Below are 23432 nucleotides of genomic sequence, written 5' to 3' on the forward strand. Positions count from 1 at the left end.
GTACAGAGCTGGGCACACCATAAATGCTCAGGTAGCTGTTAGCCATTATTATTCATGTGACTGTCTGTAAATGGTGGGTGAGTTACAAACCTGGCCTTAGGTGTTCCAGTTCCGAGGCAAAGAGGGAAAAATACGAGGGTACAAGGTTTGGAGTGTGCTTAGGCTGAGAAAGTCGTTGGTTCAGAAGAAGCAGTGCTGTTTCACATGGATAAGTACATGTTTTTACACATCTGCTTTCAAATGCAGCAGATCTGGGGCGTCTACAAAGCGACTGGCCTGGCGGATCTTCACGCCATAAAAATAAATGTATTTTTCCCCGAAAGCAAATAATTAGAGACAGTAACCTCTGTCTAGAGTTCAGCAAGACAGGCTTGACCGTCAGAAGCCCTTGACTGGGGCCCCAGCCCTCCTGTCTCCGGGGTGAGTGAACTTGGGAAAATTCATGAATCCCTCCACGACTCAGCTTCCTTGTCTACAAAATGGGCATAATAACGGTGCCTACTTCACACGGACAAAGAGATTCGGCAAGTAAAGCCCCTAGTCTGTCGCCTGCCTGGCTCCTGCTCCTCCATGAATATTTGCTTCAACTATTAGTAGTATAAAGAGGCTCTTAGGGGAGATTTTTGTCTCTGTCGGAAGACAAACTCTCTGTGTTTTCTTCACAAACAGTTGGTGCTATGATTATAAACCTTTCCTGTCTCTTTCTTAGAGGAGCACTTGAACTTGCAGGGATCGTCATAAAGTAATAAGCAGGGAGATAAAGACAAGAAACCCTGCATTTCACCTTCTCTCGAATTCCACGCTAACCCCCAGTTTTTCCAAATTATCGAGCGTCACCGTTTGTATGGTTTGTAGTATCCTCCGTGGAACTCCGTGCAACCTCTATGGAAGCGGGCTACAAACCTTTCAGAACAGCCTTCAAGGACTTCCAGAAATCTGTCGACAGTCCCCAAACCACAGGTTCCCACCTCTCCTCTGCTGGCTGGTCTCCACATGCCCGCAGTTTCAGGATCCCCAACGCTGTGAAGTCAGGTCCATCATTTGCTCTGTCCCTGGGGAAGCTTTCTCCACCTCTGTTCGCATCTCGCTTTCTATCTGATTTATGGCTTTAGAATGTTGGCCTGGAAGATCTTAATTTAAAGCCTCTGTCAGACATTGTTACACGAACGCGGTGCCGGTAAAAAGCTGTTTTCCTTTGGTTTTTCTCCTCTGTCACTTTTTCTGTGGCATGAGCTATGAGGTAGGAAAAGAAAGTTACCAACTTGGGGTTGGGAGAGCTATTGAAAAACTCTTGCGTAATCCCCTGGAAGGTGCCAGGCTCCATTCCAGCCAGGGGCCGAACTCAAAATTCTGGGTCTTCAGGCCAGGTCTCCCCATGGCCCCCCTCTTCCAATCAGTTTATGTCTCTTTCCTAAGCTGCCTCTTAGGGGCAGTTCTGGTGGTAGTTATTATTGGGCTCAGAATCTCGAGTCTAGTGCCTGTCAACTGTTTTAAACTGCTGTTCCTCTAGCTAAGGAGATTCTGTTTAGTTTCACTGTGTTTGCGTTATGAAAACAATAGTTCTTTTCTTTTTTCATTTTCCAGATCAGTATTATATTTTAATAGCAAATGTACTATTCATACCTGTCCCCTGACTCTCAGATATTTTTATGCGCTTAAGGGAATATTCCCTCACCCTGCAATGAGAATTTTTTCAGCATTTTTCCTCAGAGTGAGACAAAAATCATTTCCCATCATCTGACTTCCCTCTAAGACAGCATGGAGCTGCCATGCGTCTCTGTGTGCACCTACAGTCTGCTTCAACATCTGTCCGGTTCATATGTGTATCATTACCAGAGTCATTATTTCAAAGGGTTTGGCTCCTTCAGGGTTGAGCTTCTGTATTTTCATCATTTGTGCTGTTGTTCAGTGAGGAGGATGAATCTCCACATTGCTGATACCAAATTCCTGGCTCTCGGAATGGTATTTTTGTAAAACACTGTGAAAATATCATGGGATACCCAAGACGATTCCTGTCATCTTCTTCAAGGGGAAAGTTGCGGAATATTGTTCATGAAAGAAATAAAGTGATAATAAAGTAAATAAATAAAGAGATAAATAAGTAGATCAAAAAAGTGATAGTACAGGTATATGATGTGGTCCCTTTTATTGTTATAAAACCCCCAGTGGGCTTCCCTGGTGGCGCAGTGGTTGAGAGTCCGCCTGCCGATGCAGGGGATGTGGGTTCGTGCCCCGGTCTGGGAAGATCCCACATGCCGCGGAGCGGCTGGGCCCGTGAGCCACGGCCGCAGAGCCCGCGCGTCCAGAGCCCGTGCTCCGCAACGGGAGAGGCCGCAACAATGAGAGGCCCGCCTACCGCCAAAAAAAACCCAAAAAAACAAAAAACAGTAGATGTGTGCATATGTATTTATGTATGTGTACATGGAAAAGAAGAGGTCCAGGGCAAGTAGTGTTTAACTTTGGTGGGATTAGGGTTTTTTCAAATTTTTCTTTATAACAAGAAAAGGAACCTAATGCTATTTATTTATTTTAATGCTATTTATTTTTAATAGCTAAAAAGAAAAAAGAAAAAAGAATCCCCACAGAATCAACAAAAAAACAAGAAAGGGAAGTCAGGCAGGTTGACTGGTCAGGGGTCGTGTGGGTCTGAGGCCCCCAGGCCTGGCACAGGACACCATGCACTGCCTCAGCCTGGGCCTGACTCTGGAGAAACCAGGTTTGGCTGTTCAGAGACGTTGACGTAGTTCGTGAGACCGCTGAGTACAGACACCTTCCCGCGGGCCTGTTTCTCTCTCGCACTGGATGGAAGCAGTGTTGTGTAATCAGCTCAGCTCCATTCAGCCTGCTGGAGGCCTGGAAGGGAGTGGGTTTGGGCCTTGTTTCTGCTCCTCTTGGGTGCCGAGCACCAGAGCATCTCCCTGCCCTGAGGACAGTGGCCTGGCCCTGTCCTGCTGCGTCTGGGCTTGGGAGAGTGTCCACACACACGGGCATTCCTGCATCAGCTGTCAGCTCGCAGGGCAGCCAGGCTCCTGCCCCCGCCTCTAGGGGGCCGCAGGGAGGTTCTGGGCTTCCAGCCCCTCACTAAGGGCTGATGTGGGAGACACAGCTCCCCTTGGTGATTCACCAGCCAGCCATCAGTTCCCTAGGGCCAGGCCAGGTCCTGGCAGGGAAGGCACAGGAGTGGGAATCACCACAGGCTGTGTCTTCTCTTGCAGAGAAAGTTCACTCTTGTGACCAGGAGAGACAGAGCGCCCTGGAAGAGGCCCGGCAGAATCCCCGCGAGGGCATTGTCATCCCGGAGTGTGCCCCAGGGGGGCTCTATAAACCAGTGCAGTGCCACCAATCCACTGGCTACTGCTGGTGTGTGCTGGTGGACACGGGGCGTCCGCTGCCCGGGACCTCCACACGGTAAGTCCCCCAGAGCCCGTCCTGCCCCTCACCCCTCAGGTGAAGCCTGGGGTAGGAGAGCCAGCTTCCTGTTACGCTGTCACCTCACATCTCCTGGCTTTATTGTCCTGGCCTGGTGGGAGTCGAGGCACTAGGGGAGCAGCATCTCTGCTCGTGGGCAGATTAGGTCCCAGTATCCTGGATTCTGGTCACAGGTCTGGCCTTTCCTAGCTGGGCAACCTTGGGAAAGTAGGTAACCTCTCTGAACCTCAGTTCACCAGTGAGAAGGTGATTGTCCTGCCTGAGTCACTAGGTTCTATGGATCAAAAAGATCCTGTGTGCAGACATAAGGTAACAGCGCTCTACTAGACTGACTAAGATGACGTGCCTGAACATGTCTCTGTGGGAACACCGACACTGGGATTGCCTTGTAGCTGCTGGACAGTCCAGGAGATATTCTGCTGCCAGCTTTGGGAGATCTAGGCTTCGAGACCACACAGATCATTGCTGGGAGTAGGAGCTGAAATCAGCTCAGTTTCCAGCCCCTCCTCACCCCCTGCGTCTCTCTCTTCTCAGCTACGTGATGCCCCGTTGTGAGAGCGACGCCAGGGCCAAGAGTGCGGAGGTGGACGACCCCTTCAAGGACAGGGAGCTGCCAGGTGGGAGACGACACTACCCCTTGCTGGTGCCTTCACCTCTTGCTGTTCCTCCAGCCCCTCATCATGCAGAAGCAGCGCCCTCCTCTGGGTCTGCTTCCCCATCCGTAAGGTGGAGCGGGGACACTGGGCAGGGGCGTCGCAGGAGCCATGGGATCTGCATCCAGTCTGGGATGTGTTCCTAATTAGTCCTGTGCTCTTGAGCACACTGTTTCTCCTCCTTGCTTTTACCTTTTTATCTTTAAAATGTAGTCACTGGGTTAAAATCTTACCCTTAAAAGCTCTACAGTTCTTTCTCTAAGGGTGACTGGGAAAATGATCTGGGGGCTGTGGACCCTTTTCCCCAGGGCTGCAAAGAGAAGATAGCTCACAGGGAAAGGCTGTCCTGAGGGGCAATGATTCCTGGTGGCCCAGAACTGTCACTGGGGTATGACACAAGGCTCACAGGCAGGGACCCAGAACCTCTAAATGGCTGCTGGGTTGGGTTTGTCTTATAGTGTTCTCTGACAGTGAGTTACAATAAGAGTACTAAATATTGATGGCCCAGAACACTGTAGTCTTAATCAGCACAGATGCAGGTCAGTGCTGGTGGGAGCTGGGCCTACTATTCCCCATCAGGACTCCGAAGGAGGACTGAAAACAGAGGCTCCTGAAAGTCTAGGGGTTCCCAAGTGAGGTTTGTAGGTCACTCTGTCATGAGAATGGAGTCGTAGAGACCAGGGTCCCTCCTTCTATCCATCTCTTCAACAAATGTCCATTGAGATTCCCCTATGTGCCAGGCGCTGGGTTCATCTAATGATCAAAACCGAAGTGAAGCTTGTCTAGTGGGGGAGACAGTATACAAATAAATGAATCCAAACACAGATAAAAGGTGGTGACAGGTACTCTGAAGGGAAAGAGTGAGGTGCTGGGAGAAGGACAGGAAGAATCTGTGGTTTCTCTGAGAAGGTAGCATTTAACCGGAGACCTAGGGGATTTGCAGAGAGCAGAGAATGAAATACTTGCTGCGGAGAGGAGGATCATAGGCAGTGTTGAGGGCCCGTTTGGGGCTGGTAGTCATGAATTTGCAGGAAAACCGTCTCTCCAGTTGCGTGGTGGTGTTTGCGCTAGCACTCTTCAGCTATGGGGGTGTAGACTTGGAGAAGGCATATCGGTGAGAAGGTTCATCCACGCTTGGGGTTTTGCTGGAATCACACAGTGCGGAATAGAGAAACAAAGGGTTGAGAGTACTTATAAGGGAGGGTTGATAATTATAATCTAAGCTGGTTGAGGAGAGATGTGAAAAAAGGAGGAGGTTCTTGGATAGGTAAACAGGTAGATCTACTTGAGGCCACTTTGACCTTGGAGTTCTCTGCATTCCTTGTGCCCCTTCAGCACCTGGTCCTTGCTGCTAGAGTCGCTCCGTCCTCCTGTACCAGAACTAGCTTGAGTTCCCCAGTAGACTATGAACTTTACGAGGGGAAGAACCGTGTGTATAATATCCCTAACATTTAGCATAGTGCCTGAGTTGATACTCAGCAAAAGATTTGAGGAATGGAAGAACATGGAGAACATTATTATCCGTTTGGTCGATTGGTCCCTTGCGGGCTGTGGGTAGAGGAACTATGGAGGTTTACGAAAATCATCTGAGCTGTGGACAATTCCCAAAGTGGATTTAGCTGGACAGGAAGGACTTGGAGAGGTTGAGGAAACAGTGGTAGTTGAGGAAGCTGTTTACTTGATCATTTACCTGGCATCTGCCTTCAAGTCTCACTTTGTCTTTCAGGCTGTCCAGAAGGGAAGAAAATGGAATTTATCACCAGCCTACTGGATGCTCTCACCACTGATATGGTGCAGGCCATTAACTCAGCAGCACCCACTGGAGGTGGGAGGTGAGAATGCGAGCGGGACTCAGGCCCAGTGGGGCCACGGGGCCCCTGACTTTTCAGATGCTGCGGGTCCCTGGGAGAGTGGGGAGGGGTGGGTAGAACAAGAGCTGGAAGTTGATCCTCTTCCTGAAACCGCGTAGCTGTGACTTTGTCTCACCTGCCACCCAAAATCTCGCCGCCCCCTCCCCTTTCTAGTCTTTGGGAGTTGCTTTTCTCTAGCTTGTAGTTACCTGATTATAGGCAAGTCCGGGAGTGTCTGGAGACTTCCAGCGCTTCAGTCTCAGAAATGGATGCATTGGAGTGAGTCCAGAATGGCAGGAAGGGGGATGGGCATACGATGGGAACAGGGATGGCAGGGAGGGAGTCCAGAGCATTTGGTGGTTTTCTTCTTTTCTGAGAAGGCAGGAGCCGCGTGCCAGTTTGGCTTCCTGAGAATCCCAAGGGACTCTGGGCAGTGGGATTGGACACTGCCAGAGCCAAGTCCAGCTTAGTTCAGGAGCTGATATGCTGACCAAGGCAGTCCTGACCCGAGGCCGAAACGTATGCGCTCCCCAGCGACCAGCATCGCCGGCGCTCACTAATTTGGACCCATTGGGTCAGTTGATTGGAGCACGCATGCATTCATCTGTCCTCTGCTCAGAACTATTGAACGTGCGTGGCACGCCAAGCACTGGGCTAAGGATTGGGAATCCAAGGATGCGAGGCATGTCCCTGCCTTCAAAGAATGCAGCCTAATGGGGATACTAGGCTGTAGAAAGATACAAACTGTGTGGTAAGTGCTAGAACCGAGGTGAAAGAACAGAGAAGCGTTTGCTAATTTAGTCTGGAGGAGTCAGAGAAGGCTTCCCGGAGGAGGTGATACTGAGTTTTGAAGGCTAGGTAGGACTCAGCTAGTAAAAGAAGGAAAACCATTCCAGGAAAAAGGAAAGAACATTGTGACCCCAGGAAAGTGCACGTCCGAAGTTCAGTATGGCTGAGCTGGGGTGGATGGAGGAGGGGGTGGAGGAGATGACAGTGGTGGTAGATGACACAGAGGATGCAGGTCCCAAAGGGCCTGTGAGATGTGCTTCCCATTATGAAGCCAGAGCGGGAGGCACGACAGGAGTAGGGAGAGTTCTGGCTCCTTAGCAACGGGAAGTACCATGTGCTTGGCAGGGCTGGGCAGCCTGACTCTCAGCTTACGTGGCTCACCAAGGAGGGAGCGCTAGTCCCTCCGCATCTCCCCAGAGGCAGAGCTGTCAGAGGGCAAGGAGTGCCACCACGAGACAGGCCCAGGCCCCCAGGCTGGTGGAAGGGCCCCAGCGTGACTGCATCAGCACAACAGCAGGGCGTGTATCTGGGGTGGGCACCAGGACTCCCAACACAGCTGTCAGTGGTTCTGTGTCCCAAGGCAGACAAGGGCAGCGATCCTGAAAACCCACTTTTATGTCACATCACAGTGAGTGCAGTGGCCGCCTTGTGGGTTGCCACTCTAGGAAACTGCTTGTCCAGGGAGCTTGCTCTCAGCAACCCCCATGGTCCTGTGAGCTCTGAGGCTGGTTTCTGGCCCTGCTCTGTTTTGCTCACCCTGTGGAAGGGTCCAGGCCTCCCCTGGGAGGAGCACAGCAATAAGTCTGAAAAGATGGAGACAGGGTCTGACAGGTTGGCAGATGAGAACTGCCCAGAGGCAGCCCATGGTGCTCAGCAACTGGAAGTCTAAAATCGAGAGGGCTGTGTCCGAACCTCCAGGAAGAGGGAGAGGAAATTATGAAAAGGCATATTCAGTATTATATGCCTTTTTGTTATTTATGCTTGGAATGTGAAAACATACCTGTTGTTTCATGCAGAAATGGGTATGAGCTATTTATGGTTTTTAGAAGAGAGGGAAAAAAGAAACGAGAAAGGGGCATGGCCTTAACAATTCCAGGTCTGGGTGCTTTCCACCCACAAATCCCCAGGGCTGCTGGCTCTGACCCACTGCTCAGGGAGCCTGCCTGGTGCTTCTACTTGGATTCTAAGGAGACAGGACTTCACCCTCCATCCCATTTGCTTCTGCGGGAGCGCAGCCCTTGAGCCCGGCCTGGCCTCGGATCCAGGCAGCCTTCAGTGCCAGGGAAAGTACCAAACCCAGCTAGGTCCTGGGCCGGGAGGCCAAAATCACAGGTGGGCCCGCTGCCAGGGCAAGTTCGGATGGACACTTGACCCTCAGATAGCAGGCTGAAGGCATTTTTACAGAAAATAAAAACGAAGAAGTTCGTAAATGCTTTTAATCCCAGTGTGTCATTAGGGAAGGGAGTTTTTGTTGCTGTGGTTTCCAAAAACCTCTTTTAGGTATGATATAATGTTGGGAGAAATTTAAAAAAAAATTCTTTCCTAAACATGTTTTTCATTTCAAGCTCATGTGAGCCTGACCATGTTTGGTTTTGATGAGAATGAAAGGTTTGAACTGCATTTGGTAATTGTGTTACCTGGAGGGTAGACTTGTAATCAAAAGACAGACAAGATGTATCAAGAAATAGTTTAGAAATCAAGGAAGTGGGAGTGGGCCTGCAGAGAGAAGGAGAAAGAATCAGTTGTGCAGGGAGGTGGCTGGCCAGGGTTACCGGTTTTACTGAGTTTAAATCCCTCTCAGGTCTCCCTAATATATTTTGAAAAAGCAAAAAGCCCGAACTCTGACCACGAACTGGCCGTGCAGGATGGTCTTGCTGGCGCTCACCCTTCTCTCATATGCTGCTCCCTCCTGTCATTATGTCCCAGCCACTGGTCCTTCTCAGGTCCTCAAACAGGCCAAGCTCTTGCCTGCCCCAGGGCCTCCCTGCCAGGTGCTCCTTCAGCCTGGAATGTGAGTCTCCCATCCTCCCGTGACTGGCCCCACTGCTCCATTTAAATATCATCTTCTCAATGACCATCCAAACTAAAGGAGCAGCCCTGTCACCCTCTATCACAACACCACTTTTTTTTTTTTTTTGCGGTACGCAGGCCTCTCACTGCTGTGGCCTCTCCCGTTGCGGAGCACAGGCTCCGGACGCGCAGGCTCAGCGGCCATGGCTCACGGGCCCAGCCGCTCCGCGGCATGTGGGATCTTCCCGGACCGGGGCACGAACCCGTGTCCCCTGCATCGGCAGGCAGACTCTCAACCACTGCGCCACCAGGGAAGCCCACAACACCGCTTTTTAATTCTCAGCCTAGTGCTTATCCCTATCTGATGTTTTGCTGGTTTGTTTATTTGTATCTGTCTCCGCTACCCAATGAAAATTGAACTCAACGAGGGAAGGAGCGTTTTCTGCCTTCTTCCCTGCTGTATTCCTAGAACTCAGGATAGTGCCTGGCACACAGTAGGTGCTCAGTAAATATTTGTTAAATGAATAAATAGCCAGAAGGATGGGTGGATAGATGGATGGATCCCTGTTAGATACAGAGAGGGATGTCTCAATAAGGCCTCTTTTTCTTGGCACACGTCAGAGGCTCCAGCAACGACTTCAAGACTAATTATGAGGCCAGATCTAGCCCTGAAGTTCACTGTAATGCTTCTTTGTCACCAGGGCCTTACAGCGCCCTGGCTGGGACCAAGGGACTTGGGCACCCTGTGGACAGCCCCTGGTCAGGCAGCCTTCTACAGTGGGAGAGCCAAGGCACAGGGCAGCACATCTGGAGCAGGGCTGGCGAAGAGAATTATGGAATCCAGGGTCCCTGGGTTTGGGCCTTGGCTGTGGATTCAGGTAGAATTGAGGTTGCAAGCGCAAGGTCAAAGAAGCCACAGCTGATCCCTCCTGCGTCCTCTCAGGGTGTGGCAGTTAACGCTGGACACCAGCTGGGGCCAGCGGGAAACAGTCCCATTTGGGGACAGTGGGAAGAAGGGACCGGGAGGATGTTTGGGCTGAGCAGAAAAGAGGGTGTCTTCCCCCCAAACCACCGCCTGTCAGGCTTGGAGATTTTAGCTTTGCACAAACTCTTACATCTTACCCATGGCGTAAGCTCTGTGCTGGGTTCTGGGGACATACAGGGATGAGCGCATGGTTCCGGGCTGGAGGAGCTCCTGGGAGAAGAGCTATGTAATCACGTGAGTGCGCTGTAAAGCCAATGTGACAACAGAGGCAGATGAAGTCCTGCAGGGACTCAGGGGAGAGAGGGCGTGTGAGAGAAGGCTTTCCACAGGAGGTGACATTTAAGCCACATCTTCACTTACGAGTGAGAAAATGCCACGACCTAGACGGACCAGGAATAAGGGTATCCCAGCAGAGGGACCCTAGGGGTAGCGAGGTACGAACGAGGTAGGGTCTGTGGAAGGAATTGTGAGGAGTAAGGTTTAAGCTTGGGAGGCAGGCTGTGGACAGGTGGGAGACGAGGCTGTAGGGCTGGGCAGAGCCCAGATCATGCTGGGTCTTGTGATTTGCGCCAGAGAGGGCCACAGGGAGGCGTGTGACTAGATGGGCATTCCTACGGAAGCCAGACGGGGGGAGGGGAGCTAAATGGGGCAGGAAGGTTACAGCCCACACCAGAGGGAACGGTGGTGAGAATGTGGACTAAAGCTGTGGCAGATGGGATGATTTACTGAAGCTTTAGTAATGAAATCAATAGGATTTGAAGACTTGCTGGATGTAGGGAGTGGAAGAGGGAGATATCTACTTCCTTTTCTGGTCTTCTAGCCTGATTTAGGGGGAAAGCAGTGCTGCCCAAATCTAAAAATAGGCAAAGTAGAATGGGGTATCCATGGAAACATCTGTGGCTAGTGCCTGGGAGGGGGTGGCCTGCAGGTATCATTAGATGAGAGCTGTTCTCAGTGAAGGTTGCTAGATCATTGAATTATGCTCTTTTTTTTTTTTTTTTTTTTTTTGCGGTACGCGGGCCTCTCACTGCTTTGGCCTCTCCCGTTGCGGAGCACAGGCTCCGGACGCGCAGGCCCAGCGGCCATGGCTCAGGGGCCCAGCCGCTCTGCGGCATGTGGGATCCTCCCGGACCGGGGCACGAACCCGCGTCCCCTGCATCGGCAGGCGGACCCTCAACCACTGCGCCACCAGGGAAGCCCTGAATTATGCTCTTGGTCCTTCCCACTCCAGAAGGCAGAGTTCCGCCCCCGGCCCCTCACCCCACTGGCTACATCAGCCTCCCCATCAGCATTTATCAGTCCCAAAGGGGGAGTTCTGAGAGCCTAGCTGGCAGAGCCTTCTAGAGCAGGGGAACCCTCTCCTTTCTCCACTCCACCCTAGAAAAAGTCAACGTTGAGAGGAGCTGGGCTGGGCCGCGTGAGCCTCGCTGCCCCTCCCGTGGTCCTGCAAGAAGAGACCGTGGGTCTTGAGGCTTCCTCCTTCCTGCCCAGTGTGGTGACTTGTTGATGTTCTCACAAGGAGGAGGCTGGAATGCGGCTGACTTGGCGTTTCCCAGCTCCACCCCCCAGCACAGCTGGCAGGGCCCAGACCCCGCTCCAGATGGCGCTCAGTTGGCCTGCTTGGCTTGGCCCGTGCCTCCAGGCCAGCCCACCTCACCTTGTTTAAAACTGCTTGGGACAGCGGAATTGGGCCCAAGATCTTGGCCAGCGCCAGTTTCCTTGTGGTAAAAGGGGCTGACTCTCCAGCTGTGCGTTGCAGCCCAGGCCCGGTGGGCTGAGGCTGCAGGAGCGACACCGAGAGGGCTGCGGGGGAAGGGTGGCACCTGCCGCCTCTTAATTTGGGAGAAGACTCGGCGGGGCCCGGCCAGTCCAGGGAGGGACCTGGCTCTAGTGGTTTTCCTCATCCCTGGAGACGGGAGGCAACAGGACGGCCACCAAAACAGCCCAGAGGCGGGGCTGACGCCAGCCTTGCACTGCGTCTCTCCACACCATATCCGAGGAAACCTGGATCCTCTACACACCCAATAAGCCCTTTTAATGCAAGCGGAATTGTGCCCATAGGGAGGCCCGTAGCAAGGACCTGGGCATCACTGTTAAGTGATCCCAAAGAACCGTCACACTCTCTAACGTAGGGTCCCCAGCCCTGGCCTGATGAGCAGCTCTGAATTCCAGCGGTTCTGATCCCAGTTCTGTGAGCATATGTGAGAGAGAGGCCGGGAGTCTGATGCCAGTGTAACCCTAGAACTGGGAGGGCAAGTTGCCAGTGTTTTTAAAGGATCCTGCTAGAAAGCTGTCAGAGCTGGAGGGCTCGGTGGGCTGTGGCTTTGAGGTCAGGGGTAAATTGTGAGGAGTCCAGCTGTGATGGAAAGGACTCCAGCACAGCCTGCTTGAGAGGTTCCTGGAGACTCAGGGAGGCTCTCTTGCCCCACCCCATCCAGCGCTCCCCTGGGAAAACCTTAGCTTCTCCTTGGTTAACAGACTTCTCGTGTCTTCTTTCACACGTGCCCACCACTGGTTTGGCTAAATCGGGACTCCTGATAGATGTCAGGCTGAACTAGTTCTTGCGTGAAGCATGGTAGTTTGGGGACTTGAGGCCGCTGTGAAGCCAGAAACCTCATCTTCAGCGTTTTGAGCCAGACGCCTTCAGTACTTTTCTTTTTTCTAGTGTGCTTTGTTGGAAGCATGAAAACTAGCCCCAAGCCCCTCCCAGTGACTGTCTTTTGTCTCACCCGATCTTCTTCCAGAAGGTTCAGACTTATTCTTCTGGGGTCATGGCTGGAGTCTCCTTCCCTCTAGATGAGGGTTCTTAACTTGAGTCCGTGACCTTGGATGAGGTTTAGGGAGTCCATTAAACCCCTAAAATCTGCAGAGTTCTGGGTGCATGTGCATCTTAGAGAGAGGGGCTATGGCTTTGTTTACGTTTTCTGAGGGTCCATGATCCCACCCCACTGCCCCGCACCCTCGCTAAGAAATTCTTGCCTTAAATGTACTTGGCGCTTGGCCTAGACAAAGCCTTGGCTTCCAAAATAGGACCCTAGCGCTGCCTAGCTACACATGTGGAGCCTGGCTCTGATGTTTGGGGAGGGGGTAGCATGGGATTCTGGAAGTCAAAGGATTTCAGAAGCAGAGTGCCTTACGCCAGCTGGGGACGGGGGCGGGGAGAGGCAGGCCCCTCAGGGCAGGCTGCCGGTTGGGGAAGTGCTACAGGGAGGCAGAGGCACTGCTTGCAGGGCCCTCGGGGGACGTCTCCTGGGACGTGTCCTCGGCTGCGGGGTATGGGGGACATACGGGGGGTAGCAGGCAGAAAGCATGGGCGCTCTGGGCTGGGGAGCGCCTGCTGGGAGTGAGGACGGCAGGAACACGGTTCTCCAGACAAGGAGGCAGGGAAGGGAGGAAAAACGGAGCAGCCCCCAAATGACAGTCACTCTCTGGCATAAGAGGAAACACTTAGAGGTTGTAGCGCGGGAGAAGAGCTGCTTCTTGCTGCAGCCTAGCCCAAGGAAAGGTGCGGGGAGCTCCAGCAACAGAGTCGCTGAGAACTGGGCGGGCAGGCGGGAGCCCAGGAACACGTGTTGGAGGCAGCAGGCCTCTCCTGGCTGGGCGTCTAGGCGGGATGACCTCATCCCTTCCCGTCTCAGCGAGTGAGGTTTTATTATTCCAGCCTCTAGGTAGACATTACGCTATGCTGAGCCTAAAGGTTAAAGGAGGAGCTGCCTTCGCGGGGGCGTTCTCGTGGCCCCCTCACGGGAGGGGCCGAGGGGGAAGGCCCTCCCCTGGCCGCCTTAGAAAGCCTGGGTGGGAATAGCTGGAGTGTCTCCCCTGGGTCCCTCCCGGTTCTCCTCCCGCAGCTGGGTCCTCCCTCGCGTGTAGGAGAAGGCGAGGGCAGGCAGGGTGCCCTGCGAGGGAGCTGGCCACCCTCCCTGCTGCTCCACGAGCATCCTGATAGAGAATTTTCTGGGGCCCGCCTGGTATACCCTGCAGGCTCGAGAGTGAATGTTGCAGTGCAAGTAGAGGAAGCTTAAAACCACCAAAGAACCATGTACTGGCAGAGACAACAGTCTGAGCCATGCCTGTTTGAAAGCCCTTCCAAGCCTGGTTTCTATGACAGACCTAGCAGACTCCCCAAGGGCCAGAAGCAGACGGTCCCTCACACCTTCCCCAGGTGCTCCCTGCGCCAGACCTGTCAAGATGAGGTCCTGCTGGCAGATCCACTAATTGTGCTTTCTTGGAATTGGTCCAGGGTGCCCAGGGGGACCTGCCCAAGACTGCAATCCACTTAATTAGGAGTGGGCACTCAACAGGGCTGCTTGGCTTCTTTTTGGTAATGAAACATCTTTTTCCCTAAATGGTGAGGCCACTTGGGGGTTGGGGCAGCAGAGGGAGTTTGCTGGCTCATTCACAGCGAAGGTGTCAGGGATGGTCCCCTCCCTCCCGGAAAACTCGGCAAACCCTAGAGAAGAACCCCAAGGCACTGGGAAGTGCCTTGAATATTTTTCTTGCCGGGTACAGCTTCAGAGTGTGCTGGCAGGCACTGAATCCCTGGTGTAGGATCCCTGTGTGACAGCGAGCCCCTCTGCCCATGCTTCTCACCCATGGTCGTCAGGTAGTCTGTCCCAGTGCCCTGCAGACTAAGTATTTGAACGTGTGGACCTCCCAACCTCAGCCTTAGTCCCCCAACCAAGGGAAAGTTACCCAGGGCTTTAAACAAAAGGGCCTTGACCACATTCACTCCGTGCCAAGCCCCGGCAGCAGGAACCATGGGACTCGTGTGACTCTGTTCTCCTGGCCAGAGACCCCAGTCACCCCCTCTAGAAGAGACGCATCATTGGCTTCAAAAGTTTCAGCTAGCACCCTGAATCCTTTTTGGGAAGAGATGAGGCATGAGTAAATGAAATTGATGGGTGGGCCTTGTGTACATTACATGTGTAGGCATTGCTCCTGTCACGTTACGGTCGCCACACATACGTGGGCTGTGTTAGATGCGGTCACCGCTGTGCATCTCGACACCGGGAAGCTTTCTTGGTTACTGTAGCCCAGTGCTTCTTAGCAGAATCCCCTGGGGGTTGTAGTTAACATGTGGCTTCCTGGGTCCACCCTGGGCCTCCTGTCTTAAAACCTCTATGTGGACAGACTCACCCTTAGTAGGTCTGGACTTGCCAGCTGTAGAACCTCTGTTTGCGTCCATCTCAATTGCCTTCTTTCCTCAATTCTTACCGCACTCGATACCTGGTAGGGACGGCCCACGGGAACTTCACACTGACCTGTTGCTGCTCGGTTTCACTTTTTTGGCTCTGTTTCGCGAAGACAGCAGTTTGAAGCCAGGGGCTCTGCCTCCTGCTTTGGAAGCCCTCCCAGGACCTGGACTGGCACTGGGTGGGTGGTTCAGGCTCTGAGCACCCTTTCCCATAGTCATGTTCATTTGGATGCCAAGTTCATGTGTAACGGGCAGCTTGTGCGGCAGCAACACTAGGCTGGGAGAAGGACAGTTTGGATCCCTGTGGTTTCTCAGGTGAATTATATCCAGCCGATATGTCTGGAGCATCCGTCTTGTATGAGAACGTTGCTGGCTGTGGCGGAGGGGGTGGCGGGCTCACCTACCTGGGGACCCCGAAGAACGAAGTGTCCAGTCTTGCGGCTCAAAGTTGGAAAGGATGGCTTGATTCGGCTGCAGGCTCATGGGGGCTGGGAGGGCTTGGGCTCGGATAAGCCGTTTCTGCCCGGCTGCCGGCAGCCCTGGCATCTGAGCACGTGGGAGGGAACTGAGGCTGGGCTGGTGGCTCCTGCAGGATCCTGAGCGGTGTGCTTGGGGATGGGGGTGTCTGCCCGTGGCCCAGGTTCTCAGAGCCAGACCCCAGCCACACCCTGGAGGAGCGAGTGGTGCACTGGTACTTCAGCCAGCTGGACAGCAACAGCAGCGACGACATTAACAAGAGGGAAATGAAGCCCTTCAAGCGCTACGTGAAGAAGAAAGCCAAGCCCAAGAAATGTGCCCGGCGTTTCACTGACTACTGTGACCTGAACAAGGACAAGGTCATCTCACTTGCCGAGCTGAAGGGCTGCCTGGGTGTCAGCAAAGAAGGTGAGTGCTCGCCTATGCTCCTGGCCCACTAGGACTTGCCCCGCCCGGGCCCGGGGGCCGAGGGCTCCCCCAGTAGATGAGGTCCCAGGTGCATGTTTATTCAGCTACTTATTGGGAGTGTGTTATGCTTCACGCTAGACGCCTGATATAGTGGAGGAATGGATGGATAAGGTCCCTATCCTTCCACAGTCTATGGAGGAGACATACTAAAGTACTTACATACCTTGTGGTAAGCGCTATGAGGGTGTATTAGGAGAGGCCAGGCTGCAGTGACAAGTAGAGCCACACATGTAATGGCTCAGCTCAGCACAGTGAGTATTAGTTCATCTTGCCCGTATAGTAGTTCACCACGATTCCAGGTCCTAGGGGTGTGTGTGTGTGTATGGTGTATGCAGGGGAAGGAATAGGAGTGGGGATTGCTTCGTGTGCAGTCACTGAGATTCAGGCTGAGAACGACTCTGCCATCTTTATTACGTGGCATCCAGGGTCACCCTGGGGGTCTTCTCCCTTCCCAGCCAGCCAGATGGCGTAAAGCCTGGAGCAGTGCCTGTGGTGGGGGGTTGACGGGCCAGTCCTGGAAGTGACACACATCACCTCTCCTATTTCACTGGCTTGAACTCAGTCACTAGACCACACCCCACAGTAAGGAAGGCTGGGAACCCAAGAAGAGGAGGAGAGCGTGAATTCTGGTGGACACCTAATGATCTCTGTCACAGTGGAGCAAGTGCAGAGTATTGTAGGAACCTACGTAGGGCACCCCCATCAGCTCAGGGGCAGACGGGCTTGGAAAACTTTGGGAAGGAGGTGATGTCTAGACCAGGGGTCAGCCAACTGTGGCCCATGGGCCCAATCTAGTCCACGGCCTGTTTGTGTACAGCCTGTGAGCTGAGTGGTTTTTCTATTTTTAAAGGGATGTAATTTTCAAAAATGAAGCATATACAACCGAGACTATTGTATATTGTACATGACCACCAAAGCTAAAATACTTACCAGCTAGTCCTTTACAGATAAGTTTTCTGCCCCTGCTCTACAGCAATCCCTGAGCAATGAGTAAGAGGTGGCCAAGCAGAAAGATCAGGGGAGGGAAGGGTGTTCTGAGCTGAGGCAAATGAAGAGTGAAGCTGCAGAGGTGAGGGAGGAGAGTTCTAGAGGAGCTGAAGGAGGTCAGTGTGACTGAGATGCGTGTTTGAAGATGGAAGGGGAGGGGAAGGGGTAGGAGGCAAGGTGAGAGAGTTTCAGCTATACAAGGACAATGGGGAAGCCGTTGAAGGGATTCAGTCAGAGAAACAAGAGCGTCAGTTTTGCTTAAAAAATATTCTGGTGCAGTGTGGGAAATGGATTGGGGATAAGCAAGGCAGAGCCCCCAGTAGGAGGCTGTGGCTGTCCAGGCAGGAGGTGATGGAGGCCTGAGTTATGAAAAACCCCGTAGGGGATGCAGAGTAGTGGGTAGAGGTGACTAGGTAGACCTGCAGGCCCTGGTGACTGAATGCATAGAGGGATGAAGGTTGGTTTGGGCAACTGGACAGTGGGTCCATTCACTGAGCTGGGCAACGTGGGAGGAAGAGCCGAGCGGGTGCAGGGGGACAGGGAAGGTGACGAGGATGGCTTGGATGTGTCAAGTTGGATGCACGCAAAGAATTAGAGGGTCTGTAGTGCCAGTGAAAGGTCTGGGCTGAAGATACCAATTCGGGTGGTGCTGACTTATTTGAAACGGAAGCTTGGGAAATGCTGAGATTGCCTTGGAGGAAACACGAGGGCTTTTCCTCGTTCTAACCCTTGTTTGACAGTGTAAACCCAAAAGGTAGCTGGAGAAGTGGCTGAGTTACCATGAGGTACCCAGTCTCGGGACCTGCCCGCTCCATCACTGGGTTCTGGCCTTTGTTCTGGGGCGTGTGGCCCTGGGTGAGTGACCTCATCACTCTGGGCACCCCTCTGATGAGGATGCCTCTCTGTGTTCCCACGACTCTGAGTGCCCAGGACCCTGCCTCGGCCACAGACTAGTTCTTTCACCCAAGTACAAACTACTCAGCCATCCCGGGTTTCAGTGTTTTCATCGGGAAGATGGAAATAATCATAATATCCACCTCATAGGGCTGTTGTGCTGATTCACTGGGACAGTGAGTCAAAGCAGTTGTCATAGTGCCTGAGACATTGAAGGAACTCCGTGGACGTTCAATATTACTATTCTCCTTCGTAAGATTATTGCCGCTGTCAGAAGCCTTATCACACTGCATTTGCAGTTCACGTTCCTGATTCTCCCCTGCAGCTCCCCTGTAGCTGTGGGTGTGCCTTCTCAATTTCTAACCTCAGGCAGAGTGCATGGCGCCCAGTAACAGTGCATTAGATCCTTGTCAAATGATGAAGGGATAGGAGAGGGATTGTCCTGTATGGTGACATTACGCTTTGGCATTTGGAATCTGTGCCCATTTCTCAGAGCACAGCCTGAGGGCCAGTATTGGAAAGAGACTACCCAGTGTTAGTATAGACCCCAGGCCCACCCAGGAGCACTTCTGGGCTCAGTGGGGTTGGAATCACAGAGCTCTGTAGCCCCTCTGCCCTCAGCCCCCTTCCTGTGCTGGTAGTTCAGGTCCGTGCAGCACACAGCGGCCAAGGGGAGGCTGAGTGTGGTGACCTCGGGTCCACCGAGCTCAAGGAGGCCTCCCGGCTGTCCTCTGACGCTTTGTGGGGCACCACGTGCACAGAACCCAAAGGAAGCATCCAGGCCTGACACTTCCTAGCTCTGTAATCTTTAGCAAGCTACCCAAACTCTCTGAGCCTCAATTTCCTCATCTGCAAAATGGAGATGATAGCGTCTGCCTCACAGAGTCGGTGTGGTTTAACAAGCTGGTGCCTGTGAAGGACTTAGCTCAGTACGTGGTTAGTGGTGAATGCACAAAAGAAATTAGGAGTAGTAGAGTAACGCACCCCCAGGCTGCCGGCAGCTTCGCAGGGTCCCTCTCCTCTGCGGAGCAGCAGGAAAGCCACTTGGGTAGATGGTATGTAGGGAATGGAGCAGATGTTGGTCATCTGGTGTTGTGCAGCGCCCTCTGGTGGGCTGAAAGGGGCTTGCACACCAAGTTGGGGGCAGAAGTCGGGTGTGGGGAGGACAGAGTTTGGGGGTGAATGTAGCTTTGGGTGTGAGGGACTGAATTTTTGGGAAATGCCCCATGAACACAGGCATTTTTACCAACCGGATTCCTCACTGGGGAGCTAAATTCTCTGCACAGTGTTCTCAGGGCTGGTCTTTCTAAACTGGCCCTTCCCAGCATATAAAGCACCATCATCAGGATTACTGTCACCACCCTTTGAAGCAGGCAGGCTGGAGCCGAGTTCTTCCATTGAAAAAGGTTGCCAGCTCTCCCGATGAATTGCCCAAGGATGGACCTGCTCCGGGCTCGGACCTTTTCTCTCCCCTGCCTTCCTTGGTAGTTAAGAGCATGATTCTGGAAGCAGACAGGTCTGAGTTTGCTTCACCACGTAAAAGCTACGCCATCTCCAAGCCTCAGTTTCATCCTCATAAAATGGGGATAATTTGATTGTTTTATTAGAACCATATACAGTTGCTCTGAGGATGAAGCGATATTTTGGTGAAGGGATTAGTGCGGTAAGCCTTCAGGGTGAGAGCTGGTTACCGCTGGCTGTATGTTTTCTCTCCTGAGTCTCAGCCTGGTGGGCGGGACTATCTGAGGTCCTCTGTACGTGTAGATCCTGTCAGCCCTGAGAGAAGCAGCTGCTGGCTGGAGCAGATGAAAGATGGGATTCAGGGCCTGGCAACCTGGCTCACCTCCCACCCGCCTGCCTTCGGCTTGTCCCGCTATCTTTCCAAGTTTGTTTTCTCATCCGTGACATTGGATATACCGGTATCTACCCCTCACCCTACCCCACCCTGTGTTCTGTCTTTTTTCTCAGGTCTTAAGGAATGTTAGTGTCAGTTGGGGGCGGTTGAGCTGAGGGTGGGCGTGTATCCCCACAGCACGTTACACTCCTCCAAGCCCTTTCTCCGTGGATTCAGTTGATCCTCCCTGTGAGAGGCACAGCAGAAGCAGCGCAGCTGTGGTCCTAATTCCTGCTCCACAGTCTGACCCAGAGGGGTTAAGGGCTGTGCACAAAATCACACAGCCTCCAGGGCCCACGTGGAGCTGGCCCAGCTCTTGGTGTGCCTGCCTTGCAGCTCCCCGCTCCTCCCTTAGGAGACCTAGGCCCTGCAGAGCCTCCAAAACCGATCAGCACTCCATGGGATGGAGTGGGTGTTCGCAGAACAAGCCTTGGACCTCCGATAAGCTCCTCAGCTGCTCTGAGCATCAGTTTCTGGATTTGTTAAGTGAAGGGGCTGGACCAGATGATGGCTAAGATTCCTTCCACCTGACCTTCTGCGACTGGGAGAGCCAGGACCCAAGAAGGTTATGCAAATGTCCATCAGCACTAAAGCCCCTCTCCGCTAATGAGGGGGCCCTGGCCTTAGGGAAGAAGGACTGTGTTTAAAGGTGTTGGCTAACAAGGGGTATACCCGGGTAGAACAGGAAGCCTGGCCACACAATCTCTGGCTCTTCCCCAAGTGCCCTCTTCATTCTGGGCACTAGAGGGGCCAGGGGCCCAGGTATAGAAGAAGCCCTACCAGTTCTCTGGGTCAAGGCCACTCAAGCATCCTAAGTTCCTGTTTTGGCATCTTCCCCCAGGGAAAATGATCAGGCAAAAACCCATTCAGTAAGTTGCCTTCTTTCTGGGGTCCTTTCTATGGGCCCCCTGATGCAGCTTCGGTAGTGCAGCGGAGTGTTGGGATTGGCCAAGTTACTTGCACTCCCATGTTCGATTTGTTTGCTGAGGACACAAGAGAAAGATTAGTTAGTGCTACAAGGATCCTACCATTCCCACCTATAAACGAGCACCTACCACTTCCGCCCCAGCCCCAGGTTGAAAGGCTGGCATCTGGGAGTAGGATGGTTTGTACAGAGTGCACGCCCCCCAACTGTGTTTACTGGGCAAAACCTAGTTCTCTGGAATGGCAGCCTCATTTTGTTGCCACTGTGATGCCTCGTGGTGGCAAAGATGGGCTGGTGAAACATGGGCTTGTCTGCAAGTCCAGGTTACCTGTGTCCCACCCAGCCCCGTGTTTAACAGCAGGTAGAAAAGCCTGCTCCGGTGAGGAAATGGACATGTGTAGCTGGATTGCTCGTAAACCCAACCCTAACTTCTCACTTATACCTCCCTTCTCAGTAGGACGCCTCATCTAAGGAGCAGAAAACCAAAGGGCAGGTGGAGAGACCAGGGAGGCAGGATGGATCACCAGACACCTGACCTTGGACGCTGCCCACAGCCCAGCCACATCCCATGTAACATGAGTGGTGCCCACCGTGTTTGCACTTTTAATAACTCTTACTTGTGTGTTTTCTTTTTGGTTTCATTTTTAAACACCAATATCTAATACCACGGTGGGAAAAGGAAAGGGAAGAAAGACTGTTTGTTCTCTTTTATTGTTAAGGTTTTGGATCTGCTACTGACAACGTTTAGGGTTCTGAGGGGGTGAGGGTCTTGTTGGGACTGAGAAGAAAGAGATTTATATACTGTATATAAATATATATGTAAATTGTATAGTTCTTTTGTACAGCCATTGGCACTGCTGTCTGTTTATTCCCCTCCCTGTTCCTGCTCTGGGCTGTGAGGGCTCTGGACCCACGGGCCAGCTTTCTGGAACCCAGAACTCCATCCCCAGCCCGCTTGGATTCTGCTTGGAGAACAACCCCTGTGGTTAGAGCGCAGACTCCATTAGTTCTTTTCTAGTGGGAGGAGGGCACCGCCTCTTGCTGTGTCTGTCAGAGCTGGCAAGTCACTTGGCGGTTGACCCTCTCAAGGGAGGCTGGGTGTGGGACAATGTGAGGGGCCCCTGAAGGGAGGGCTCCCGTGCCCATGTGTTCCTGCCATCCGGATCCCCAGGTGGCCCTGACCCCGTGGGTGCACAGTGTCCTGGTGGCCCACTGAGCAAATTGTCCTCCAAGGATTTGCGTTAGGGTCAGTTGAAACATTTCCACCCATGTTTAGCATCTCCTCCACGTAAAGCATGAGAAGGGAGCCAAAGAAGGAAAAGACACACAGAGGGGCCTTTTATTTAGTAGCTGTTTCGTATCTGAGCAGCGGAGGGAAGAGGACAGAAGGCCTGCCCTGGTGAGTGCAGTCCCCACAGGAGGCTTCTCACCTCCTGCAAACCCACGAATGAGGCTTCCCGAGACGGCTCCCAGGGCCAAGGTCAGACTAGGCTTTTACTTCCACTCTCCTCTATCTCCCCTTGCCATCCTCTGGTCATCATAAGCCTGAGGGAAGAGTTGTGTTGGTCACCTTGTTGGAAACTCAGCCTTTTTTTTTCCAAAACTCAGTACTGAGGTTCTTCCTGTTCCCTTAAATGCTCTTAAAGGCTTCCAGGCTTGAGGCCAATTCCAGAGCAGAGCTCATCTCGGGCCTCCCACTTCTGCCCTCGCCTAGAAGTGCAGAGATAATAACCCAGCTATGGGGAAGTCCAGGCCTAGCTTTCCACAGACATTTTACTGTGATTCCAGTGTGGAATCCAATGTGCTGGGCAGCCTTCGGGTCAGATGCCAGCTTCTTCTGCCCGGGTGACCATGCCTATCTGACAGTCATCAAAGAGCAACACGTGGCACTTAGCACCCCTTCCATGAGCAGGCGTGGCAGCAGTGAGGGAGGCTGGGTAGTAGCCCAGGACTGGTGCCCCTATGGATTGCTTTTGGAAATCTGGCCACATCTCCTGCATCTCGTACCCCATCCCGGTATCCCATCCTCTGACTGGAGAAGGTTCTGGCTGTCTGGGTGAAAGTCCCAGAGGTTGTGTTAGGGTGACTGGAGGCCCCATCCCAGCACGGTAAGGTGGAAGGGGAGCCCTAGCCCATTAGTTTGGACCAGAAAGCTCAGCGTGCTGGAACCGGATGGACTTTCCAGGAGACCCCAGTCCCCTACTCTGGCCAGGAGGAAGCACCTCCTTGTAGAACATCAGACTCTCCCCTGGGCATCTTCTCTCTCACACATATGTGGAGGCTGTGTTCTGTGGTTTTCCTTTGTGAGGAGGGAGGGAGACTATTTGTAGCTTGTTTTATAAAAAATAAAAATGAGTCAATCTTGGTGGCTGTTGCCTCTTTCTTTGGGTGGCTTCCTCTGATGGAAAGGTTTCATTTCCTTAAAAGGCTAGTTGTTTTCTGTGGCCCGGGTGCCCTCCACTCTGACCTTGGGAAGTCTGAGGTGCTAGATGGGAAAGGAACCCCAAAGTGGCCGATAGGTGGCGCACACTTTGCGGTTAGGACGTCGATGCCCTGGGCCCTCACCTGCAGTGTTGGTGCCCTCTTTGTAATTCTCCCTCTTGCCCTCACAAGGAAGGTAGGGGATGTTGGTGGTGGTGCTTTTGGGGCAGGGCTGGGGGTAGCCCATTCTGTGGCTTCAGGCTGGTGGGAGTGGGCGTTGTGGCCATCATCCTATCACAAGACCCCAGGCTGGAAAGCAGCCGTAGACAGGGAGCAGGCCCCCAATGAGGGTCACACCGTCCGTGCCCCACTTTTGTGGGACGCATGTTCAGGTCACGTATTCAGGTCGAGGCTGCTGGCCTGCCTGGCATTGCTGGAGGCCTTCAGCGTGGACAT

The 23432-nt window shown here is 53.0% G+C and overlaps 1 protein-coding gene across 4 annotated transcripts in view; it reads left to right on the plus strand.

Annotated features, from left to right (window-relative positions):
• SMOC1 (SPARC related modular calcium binding 1) overlaps positions 1–22920 on the plus strand; it is a 156945-nt gene extending 134025 nt beyond the window's left edge. For 2 of the 4 annotated variants that reach the window (XM_033422261.2, XM_012535016.3), the window contains exons 8-12: positions 3216–3408; positions 3964–4046; positions 5809–5914; positions 15551–15795; positions 21010–22920. In XM_033422261.2, coding sequence (XP_033278152.1) covers positions 3216–3408; positions 3964–4046; positions 5809–5914; positions 15551–15795; positions 21010–21026 — 644 coding nt within the window. In that variant the 3' untranslated portion in view covers positions 21027–22920. The remainder of the gene's footprint in view (positions 1–3215; positions 3409–3963; positions 4047–5808; positions 5915–15550; positions 15796–21009) is intronic. The other 2 variants (XM_033422270.2, XM_004262173.4) reach the window with 1 other exon arrangement.
• The last annotated feature ends 512 nt before the right edge of the window (positions 22921–23432 follow it).

This window comes from Orcinus orca, chromosome 2 (genome assembly GCF_937001465.1).
Source record: "Orcinus orca chromosome 2, mOrcOrc1.1, whole genome shotgun sequence".
Classification (NCBI taxonomy): Eukaryota; Metazoa; Chordata; class Mammalia; order Artiodactyla; family Delphinidae; genus Orcinus; species Orcinus orca.